Genomic DNA, 11,204 nt, shown 5'->3' with positions numbered 1-11,204 from the left:
TGTACTACTTTTAGCTAGCTATTTAACCCATTTATTCATGACTTTGATCTATTTCCACTGTTTATCCACTACCTTTAGCTAGCTAATCTATTGGATTTAGCTAACTATTAGCCTTTTCACCATTTAGCCGCTAATCCAACTTGCCTATTTCCACTGCTTATCTACTTTTATCTAACCATTCTAACCATTTATTCGTTACTTTTAGCTATCTATTTCAACTATGTATGCATTTATTTTGGCTAGCTGTTTAGAATCTACATGCCTGCTAACTAGTTTTTTAGTTACTGTCAATGGCAACATGTAGCCTACTGTTCAGGTGTTACAGCTGACTCAGTACATTGCTTTTAGCTAATTTCACCATTTATCTGTCCTGCTTTTATCTAACCTTTTCAACCCTTTTTCCATTACTTTTAGGTATGTATTTAACAATTTATTTAACACTTTATATACAATTCAGCCATTACCATGTGTCTGTCAATGGCAACATGTATTGTTTTCAATTGTAGTTTCTATTTTTTTCAAAATAATGGAGCAATTAATAATCTTTATTTATATATAGCTCCTGGCAACTGCAGAATACCCTGGGGTACAAGTGCCCCTGGTTGGCTATGGTTGCTGTAGGCTTTTTTTTTCTAGTTCAGAGGGGTCATTCTTCCCAAATCTGTTCCAACATTCAAAACAGCATGCAAAATAAACATGTAAGACAAAAACTCTTGAGAAACACTTTTAATCATGATAAAGATTACTAGTCCAACAAAGCAGTATTTAGAAAAACAAATACAGCAACACTGTCTCTGATCATCATTTGATAGTGTGCTGACACGCAAACTCTATTAAGCTGTCTTCAAATATGCAAAAATGATATGATTTTACAATGATTACATATTCACTTCCCCAGCTGGCTGGCTCCAAGCGTCTCCATTTGTCATCGACTATTGTGTCCAATTATATGATTAGCTTTGAACACTCCAGCACTTCGAGAGCTCTCGTGTGTTCTGCCGCGCAGAGTGATTCACAAACAAAGTCATTACAACATGTATTCACACATATCAAATAACAAAACAGATGGCCACTGCGCTCGCCGCCTGATTTGTTTTCCACACGAGTGGTAGAAAAAAAAAAAGTATTTTGTGCGAGCTGTGTTTAATGCTGACTGTTTTTATTCCCAAAGAAGAGCAGCTGGCTGTCGCGCTGTTAGATCAGCTCCTATGAAAGACAATCTTGTTTTCATTAATTTCTCTACAACAAAGGCACTTGTTGGGAAGATTTAGAATTACAGCGGGTAAAGCTTCCGGATAATTCATCACAGGGACTTGACAGGAAACTTAATTGTTTTAAATGCCAGTTGCTGTGAGCAGCGTGGCTGGTTTTTCTTTGATGTCTAACAGGTGGGACAGATAGACGACCCTCTGATGTTTCATTTGACCTTTGACCTCTTGGTTATAAATCCACTTGTAGTCCAGCAGCCAATAAACCTATCATCATGTGATGAACTGCAGTTCCCAGAATTCCATGTGAGATGGAAATCTTGTAGTCTGCCTCCTCTTATTAAACACAGTGTAAATCTAGACCATCTATATCTCACAGTCTGGACACCCCTTGACCCAGCACTGTACAAACCAACCAAGAACCACATAGCCTCGCAGTGCAGTTTATCCTTGTACCACCACATTACTGTGTCTTATCTCAGTGTGAAAATGTGAGAAAACATTAATACAACCCGAATTAAAGAATTGCAAAGCATTGCAATATATGTAGTTCTGTCTGCAATTGATCATCCATACAATAAGCACTCCACAAATTACCATGGTCCATGTGGTTACACCACAGGGCGCCTTGACTGTCTAATTGTATGAGACACTACATAGTTACTCAGCCACACTGACTCACTGTCTAATCCAGTTAAGACCAGTGTGTAGGTGCGACAGGCATCCTAACTCAATTATTTCAACAATTGGCAACACCAAATCAATTCTTAGCTGGGGTGACGTTTGTGCGGGACACCTATCAAAAGCCTCACATTCAAACCTTAGTTTTTTCCCTTCATTTAAATTAAACAGTCTCTTCATAGAGATAGAACTGTCACACATTCAGTACCTTCTAACTCATCACCTGTCTGGCTTTTTTGCAAGGAATAAATTGTGGATAAATTACAAGATCTTTCATCGTTGTGCTTGTACTTTGAGTCCTGACATTAAAGTCTCCCTGTGCAGAAAAGATTTTCTCTTTTAAGGTTAAGGTTGCTTTAAATCTAGTAAATAGCCTCGCTGACATCTCTTGAGGATGTTACTGTAAATGCACTTCAAGTGGCTGAATCATTTAACATCTAATCAATATGATTCGCATTGCACCATAAACACACTTTCAGTCTGACTCCTGGTTGAGGAAGCTGTAGTTAACAGCTCCTCTGTGATGAGGTGGAGCAGTTGTTTCACAGGATAAAAGCTGAAATGTTTGCTTTTGTAAAGACAGTTTAAACGTGATAATGAGCAGAGACAAAAGATAAAAGTACACAGAATTGTACAGCAGAGAATAACAAATGTTGCATTATCTACTTTAAAAGTCAAGAAAGCACTGTTTGTCTGGATCTGGCAGGTAGGTGAGGTCTAGCTGTGCCATGCTGCCATCACCTGGTCAATAAGTTAACAGCAATTTTCACTGTGGTGTGTGTTAAAATAACGTCTTGTATCAAGTGGTTGAGTTTAAACACCACAAAAATGACACTCTGAACTGACACCAGTTAAGCAAACCTAATTTATTTGCATGCATGACATCACACAACATTGATGGTTATTTTTAAGCCCATGATGCTGCACTGAGGTGCTGCAGAGGCGAAGTTCCAATAAGGTGCAACCAAACAAAAGCAGCAACCTTTAAGAACCCACCATAGTTTCCTGTTGGTTTCCCCCCGTCGTGGAGGCAGTCGGCTCCTTTATAGAAATTGGTTGACATTGCTGAGAAGAGTTTCAGTGTTTATACATAATAGCAAAGCAGACACTGCGATACTGTGGGCTATGTTTTTAATGATCACGAGCTTTATTTTCGCCTGACTGTATTACACCTGAGCCACAGATAGTCGTGCTTTGTCTGCCAGAGCAAAGATGCACAGAAAACATCTCAAGTCTCATGGGTGAGTCAATCAGCTCTGAACACAGATGTTTTTGCCACAACAGCAGCACTCCCATACTGTGAGTGTAAATTACACCTTGGAAATTAATTGCAAGTTTTGATCCTTTTGATAATGAACCATGTACACACTGAAGCATTCAGTGTTACATTGTGCCGAAGCGTGCACTCTGTTCATACAGAGTTTGCTGTTTTTTGATGTGAAAGTTTGACGGTTGTTTCATATCATCGCGCTGGTCAGGTTGCTCATTGATCGGATGCTGCCGGTGTGTGTGTGCCTGCTCTTCCGTCTCACACTTCGCAGATAGTTCCTGTACAGAATCACGCTGATCACCCTGTCCTGGAACTGCTTGGAGACGATGTAGTACAGAATGATGTCTAGCACTGTGCTCATGTTCATCAGAAACGTGGTGAAGACCGCCCATGTGCTGAACCCCCCATCTCTGCCTGTCCCCACCAGACGAAGCACCAAACACACATGGAAAGGCACGAAACACACTAACACTTGGATAATCAGCGTGATTATAATCCGGATGGACTTCTGCTTCACTTTAGGTTTGAGTTTCGAGGTGCGCCCGTGTATCAGATTATCCACAATGACGACATAGCAGCCGATCATTATACAAATGGGAACCAGGAAGAAGAAGATGAGGCGCACAAAGTTGACGAGGTTGTCGTGCCGCATGTGGATGATGTCTTGCATCTTAATGCAGGTGGTGAAGTTGGAGATGCGATCGGGGTCGTCCTCGGAGAAGAGCAGCGGCACAGTGCTGCCCAGAGTCATGAGCCACACCCCCAAACTGGCCACCACAGCCTTTGGGACATTCCTCAGCTCTTTGGCGTGCTTCGGCTGGACGATGGCCATGTAGCGGTCGGCGCTGATCAGAGCAAAAAGCCACAGGGCCATGCAGGGGTAGAAGATGGTGAGAGCTGCGCTGATTCGGCAGAAAATGTCCCCAAAGGGCCAATAGTCCTGGTGGTGGTAGACCATTCTGAAGGGGAGCAGCAGGATGAAGGTGAGGTCCACCACCGCCACGTTTATCATGTAGACGGTGACAGAGTTCCTCTTCTTGGTGGTGAGAGAAAACACCCATAAAGCAGTGAGATTGACTATCACTCCTATGACAAAGATGAAGCAGTAGAAGATCAGGCCTGAAATGCGGTACTCCACCGGCCCCTGCTCGGGTTTTAAGGACTCCACAGACATGTTGGAAGAGTTTAGATCCAGCACCATTCTGAAACTTACACAATACAGCAAGATATCAGTGTTTATTTCCATTAAACAATTCCTTCATCAAGGAATCACCAAGAACTTTATGAGAAAAAAGGAATATTTTGGCCATATGTGGTATGAATTTGATTAAAGGAGCTGCGTATGATATTCAAAGCATATCTATGAGTCAGAGATTGTCTGCACATGATAACCACCATTGTTTCCTGTTGGTTTCCCCTCACTGTGGAGGCAGTCAGGTGTTGGTTGACGTGGGCGATGTTTGTAATGATTATGAGCTTCACTTTTGCCTGAATGTATGACACCTGCTACACGACTATCTGTGTGGCTCATGACCCTGGCTGAACCAGTAGCTAGCAACTAACGGTGCTAACTTGGAACAGCACTAAACAATGGCTACAATGTTGAGAGAACTAAAAGTGTTAACCTCAGGGGGAACCAGAGGGTGGGCATTATGCTTCATCATGGGTCATGACGCCATTAACAGTGGTAACCACTCTATGAGTGCAGTGCAGACTGGTGGCGGTTAGCCGCCAGTGGGATACAGACACAGGGGGTCACATGCACTGACATGTAAGCGCTGACCAACTGAGCCTGGAGTTCATTCTCCTGTCAGGACACCATCACTCCTTTATATGTTTACATAGTAAATAGTCGTTTGCTGCTATTAAAGGTCCAGTGAGTGGCAGAAATGGTGTGAAATATTCATAACTATATTTTCATTAGCTTATAATAGCCAGGAAATAGGAACTGTTGTGTTTTCATTACTTTAGAATGAGCTATTTGTATCAACATATGGAGCGGTTCCTCTTCCACAAAATCTGCCCTGCTGTTTCTACAGTAGCCCAGAGCAGACAAATCAAACACTGGCTCCAGATAGGGTTGTTTGTTTTAGTGTTTCAACCTCACCGCTAGATGCAACACATTCTCACTTGTCACACATTTGGTCATGGACTTTCCACGTCCAGATACAACATGAAAGGTACCCTGGGTGCGTTGGCTGTTGACCGTTCTGGGACGTCCTTGGACGCCATGTCAAGTTCTGCCTGTTGCATGCATTGTCTTCTTTCAAAATACTCTTCAGTTTTCACAGGAAATTTACCGCTTAGATACGTTATCTTTCAAAATAAACTAAGTCAGTACAACAATGTGAAGTGATATTTTTTTCCTCCAACAACAAACGTACATGTCTGGGTTTAGGAAAAAAGAACAGGGTTTGGCTTTAGAATCTTACGGGACACAAACACCACTCTCCCAGGTGAAAGTCTGTGTTTGTTTGACCCATCCAACATCCGTCCTGCTCGCCCTACTTGGACTTTTGCCACCTTAACTTTCATTCTTGTCCTGCCACCTTTCCCCTGACACCACTGAGCACCATTAAACTATAACAGCGACCGGTCCATATCAAGCCTACATTAAAGGACGGCTTTTTCGTCGGTGTCTGACACCACAAGTCACTGCCCAAGCACCGTATTTCGACGACTTCGGAATGAGACCGGGTTGCTATTTGCCACTAATGCTACGTTCAAATGGAATCGGGCAGATGCAAACATCGTCTGAATGGCAGAGGAAAAAATGGTAACATGAAACACACATGACGATATGTTGTGATGTTGATGCCGTGTTGTTTATAAAGAATGGAATAAAATATATTCAGTAAAATTATTTTGTGTTTGTTTTTTTATGTAATTTTTTTTGTACTAGGGAGCTACGTAACATCTGGTTGTAATTTCCGTGAACATGTTTAAATTCTGAACAGCGTCACCATCTACCATTGCTGGTATCATCCACCAGCCTCACCTAATTTTACTGAGCAGCTCTCATCCACTAAAATAATATCTGTTTTGCTGTCTACCGTCTTCCTGATTGCATGTGAACGCAGCATACATCCTACACACTGGACCTTTAATCCTCTGAATGTAGCATACAGCTCCTTTAATTCAAAATCAATAGTTCTGTAATTTACTATCAGCTACATAAATAGCACAGAAAAGGCACATATAAGTTTACTGATGCAGTTTTGACTAGAATAATGTTAGCTTTCAAATGTTCTGAGGAGGAAGACCAGGTAATTCTACTTACTTTTGAACATTATGTAGACGCTAGCCCTCATTAGTCCACAGAGTTTGACATCTAAGAAACAATTCAACAAAACAAAAACATGATGAACATTCCTCAAAGTGTGATTTTCCTTTCAGCCAAAGCACAGTGAAAAGTTCAGTTATTGCCAGGAAATAAAATGTGTGAAGCGTTAAGGTTTGTAGACGACACACTGGGGGGTGAATAAGCCAGAGGCTGCTTCTATACATATCTGTGTTTTACAGTTTGCAGAAGCTGCTGCTTGATAATTTGAATATTTATTTTTAAAAGCTGTGCAGCTGCATTGTGAAAGACAGAGGAAGACAAAAAGGCCACTTCTGTCGAGATGTGTCATTAAATAAGAAGGACATAACCGAGCAAGTCAAAAGCAAGTAAATATGTGTTGACATTACACTGTAGAGAGAAGTATAACCTGTGGTGAGGGCTGTGAAGGGAAATTTAATCCCTGAGAGACTGATGCAGTCTTGATAAGAAATCATGTGACTTCTGTTTTCACATGTACGTATTATTATTTTTTTCCATTATGCAGTAGTACACTGCACTTTCTATTGTGTGTATTCAAATGTGGGTGATCATTTAAAATCAGAAAGCTTTCATTTAAAGCTGCACAATAAAACAGATTGGTTAAGTTTGTCCCAGAGCTTAGCACCAACACACACACACAGCAAGTGACTATAGCACATGTCTGCCAAATTTACTTTCCCCCATCCATCTTAAAGGTCAAACAGTTCAGGTAGCTTTGCCTGAACAATAAAAGACTGCACTTACCACAAAAAAATCAGACAAACATCTTGACAAGCTCGCGCCAACAGGTTTATGAAGCGGCACAGCGATTTATCTGAGCACTCAGCCAAAACAGGGAAGTGAATGCTTTCTCAAAGGGTAATGTGATGGAAATGGTGGCGAGACTGCGCTCGGTGTAAAGCCCCCATGGCTTCCTGTCTCGGCCGTGAGCTGTAGTTTCTGTACTTTAGATTCCTTTACAGTATCTACGTAGTTGGAAACACAAAGGGCTACAGCTTTCCACAGTCTGCAATTACACCCCCTTAAAGAAAATGATGTGCCATTAGAAGTGGGAGTGTGTTTGGCAGGCAGAGAGATGGCAGATTTAGGGCGAGTTATTGATTGGAAAAGTGGGGTCTGTCACAGCACATTAGTTCTCAGGGGAGTAATCCACAGCAGGTTGCTGTGAGAAGCATCTGCTGCTGGAGAGAAGTAATTAAAAACAGGATGTTGAGGCAGTTGCCATATAAACAGGAAATAAGACGGTGGTAATAGACACTTCACGCTGATGCTGTGAGATGGTTTTACACCACGTCGACTTAATGGATGCAAAGCGCATACCTCAGGTGAAAAGCTCAAGGTCAGTCTGGACCCGGATTGAATACAGATTAACGCGTGTGATTAATGTGTGTGTGAGCTGGTAACAACTATGAATTAGGACATTTAGCTCAAAGAACATTGTGCAATCAAAACTTCTTCCCCTAATCTTCTAACTGGTACTTTCCATTCCCATTATAGATCTTATGAAATAGAGTAAATCGCACGTTCCCACGATCTACAGCGTTTCCTCTGCTGCTCTATTCGCCCTCCATAAAAGGTTATATATTTGTCTTGTGTATTGTTTTGATGATGCTGAACTTCTTTGGCTTATTTTTATCACAGTGTTTATACGGGAGCTGCTCATTCAGTCTAATTCTTATTCCCGGGATATAATTATCTATCGGCTTGTCCTCTCGATGTGTCTTAAAAATCTCATACCAGATGGTACTTTGTGTTCATTGCAATATGTTGTTATGACAACAGTCTGTGTGATGTTTTTCTCTCTTTGATACTTGTCGTGCCTCCGCAAGTTCTCCACTCCACAATAAACCCTTGGTCTTTTATTATTTACCTGCATAATATGTAAATACATAACCACATAAGTGCATTTATGCTCACACATATATTTATCCTCTGTCTTTTTGTACACTTGTTAATCATTTAATTGAATTTTCTGCCACTTCTGTTTAACATCAAACAAAGAAAGATGAACTGATACTCTTGTTGTGTCTGTTAATATTTAGATCTGTTACTCTGTGCCTGTGAGAAGCTCATTTAACTTCCCTTACCGTCACCTCTTTCCCCTGTTTTACACTGTCCTCTAGAGGCCAGAAATCATCACTACAAAATTGTCAGAGGTTTGGGAAGCAGACAGTGTCTAATAATTGATTTGTCTTGAAATAGAAATTCTTATTTGTGCAAGTTAGGTCTGTTATGATAACTACTGTTAATGGACATTATATTGTCTCAGAAATAATGGCAATAAAGGATGTTATTGTCAATTTAAGACCATTTTATGCCACTGATTATAATATAATAGCATAGTAATGCAAAAACACCCTCTCAAAGAGCAATTAACTTTTAACACTTACATATAGTCAGAACCAGAAGTATTCCAACTTGCATTTGTGATTGTATTTCTTTGATTATGTATGTATGCATGCTAATGTGCATCTCCGAATCTATATTTAATTGTAGCAACATTACTTGAAATAAGGGGTAGGTCAAGATAAGTGCATAACTTCTACCTACTCCTTTTCAAACGCTAAATATTTACCTCTGTTACTATGATTGTTTTTTTTTTATTTTTTGTGTGACTGATTACCTTATTGATCACCTACATTTTGTTCTATTTTATTTATGTTCAAAATAAAGATAAAAAATAAAAAATAAAAAATTAATAATTAAAATACTGAAGGAATTAAACAAAGCCACACAAACAAAACAATAAATAAAATGGACTCCCGGGCTCTGTTAAAAATTGCACTTAAATACCTATTAAATATTTGGCACATGGGTGTAGAGAGTAATTCCTTAACAGGTAATATACAGCCAAACCCTGCTATTTATTGCGCCATCATGTTGGTTAAAATGTTGATGGTAATGTAAACAAACAGGCAAGTAAACACAAGGCCAGTATCATACGATATATGGTCATGACCTCGATCATTTTTGCTGACCTCGATAAGTCTGTAACATAATTAGCATTTGTGCAATTTAGAGTAGGCTATGATGTATTAGGTTATATTTTAACAGTAGCAATAAAAGCAGAAAGTGAACTGAAGTGTTTTCAGATACAACAAAAAAGCACTGAATTGTATCACAGTGATATTTTAATGGGTTGTTCTGTTTGCGTCCCCTTTTCAGCACCTGTCTCAATTTTCTATGTCTTTTTCTTTCTCTCCATCACTGAGTTGGTCGCTGAAATTCTTTGCTTTAATCCAAATGTTAAAGATGTCCTCCAGACATTTTTAAAAATAGATAAAAATACTTTTCTTTGAATTATAATAGGTGTGTGCTATGACTTTTTCCACCAAAAATGGTTCAGTTAAAGTGCTGAAAATTAGATTTACATCTACTCCCCACACAACATTTGTAAGTGGGGCCCATGTTGGTTGTAAATGGGCTGAAAAATGGGCCCTATATGGGATTGTCCACAGGTTCCATAGTGGCCACATGCCAGTTGCCCACATGGGTGTGTTTACCCAAGTGGGCCCCACATAGGTTATGGTAGGACTACCTGGGTACCAAGTGGGTATGGACCAAAAATGAGCATCTTATCTGGGTAAACCCACCTGCGTAGGCAATTGGCGTGTGGCAAATATGGAACCTGTGGACAATCCTGTATATGGCTCATTTTAACGCCCATTTACAACCCAAATGGGCCCCACATACACATGTTGGCTGGGTCCTTCTCCCTTGTTGAAAAATCTGGAATCTATAAAATATTGTTAATTTGAAAAAGTTGGACTTCTAGTTGTGATGTCACAAAACCACTTGCATGTATGCATCTTAAACTCAGTTTTAAAGTCAGCAGAGAAACTTCATCTCCTGAATGCATAAACAGCCCTCGAGTGTCAAACTCTGCACATTCATCATTCTGCACAGTGAAGGTCAGACTGAAGTCACAATGAGCAAAACACCTTGTTTTAATGGTGAGGGACTTTAAGTAAAAAGAAATGTAGAAAAAGTTACCCCAATCTAAACTGCAGAAATATGAACTCATTTTATAGCCATGTTTCAGATAAATAGATACGTTGTGTTAAATTCTCAGATGCCTCCAGCTCGTCCCTTTAAAACAATTACTTCCCTTTAATCCCCAAAAGAAATCAGGTGATAGAAGAAAGGGGAGCGATGAAGCAGATGGCAATTATATGTGTGAAATACAGTGTTCGTTGCAATACAAGCGGCTAGACTATCAGCAAGGGAACGATTTTAGTACAATAAAATAAAAAAAAAAGGTTGAATAAATCATACAAAGGCGTCGAGATGCAAATAAAAATCTATTAATACTCTGTAGTGTTTACTGTGTTAATTTGAAAGAGTAACAGAAAGGGTTCAAAGGTTTAAAAGTGTGTGTGTGTATGTGCATGTATGTGGAAATATTTCTGATGTCATGGACCAGACCTACAGTACAGAAAAATAGTACTTTAGCACCTCTTGGTGTTCCAGAGAAATCACTGTGACTTTTCTGTAAGTGCTTCAACTAACGAATAACCTCAGTGTCGTTTAATCTGCTGATTATGTTTTTGATCATCACTGAACAGTTTGTTTTTTAAAATATCATAAAATACCAAAAATTGATCACCATAACTAATTACCAAAGAGGTTTTGACATGTCTTGTTTTGTCCAACAGAGCAAAACCCGAAGATATTTCAATTTTCCATCCCATAAGAGAACGAAAAGCAGCAAATGCTCATAATT

At 39.8% G+C, this 11,204-nt stretch overlaps 1 protein-coding gene across 1 annotated transcript; it reads right to left on the bottom strand.

Annotated features, from left to right (window-relative positions):
• Positions 1-2,736: 2,736 nt before the first annotated feature.
• Positions 2,737-7,335, bottom strand: gpr18 (G protein-coupled receptor 18). Its single transcript, XM_050049851.1, has 3 exons — positions 7,226-7,335; positions 6,440-6,490; positions 2,737-4,367 (listed from the first exon to the last, which is right to left on the bottom strand). Exon 3 carries the CDS (start codon positions 4,358-4,360, stop codon positions 3,347-3,349), a length of 1,014 nt encoding a protein of 337 aa, XP_049905808.1. The 5' UTR covers positions 4,361-4,367; positions 6,440-6,490; positions 7,226-7,335; the 3' UTR covers positions 2,737-3,346.
• Positions 7,336-11,204: the final 3,869 nt, after the last annotated feature.

The sequence above is a fragment of the Epinephelus moara genome, chromosome 7 (assembly GCF_006386435.1).
Source record: "Epinephelus moara isolate mb chromosome 7, YSFRI_EMoa_1.0, whole genome shotgun sequence".
Classification (NCBI taxonomy): domain Eukaryota; kingdom Metazoa; phylum Chordata; class Actinopteri; order Perciformes; family Serranidae; genus Epinephelus; species Epinephelus moara.
Note: the sequence above shows the minus strand (reverse complement) of the source record. Positions and strands in the feature narration are given on the sequence as shown.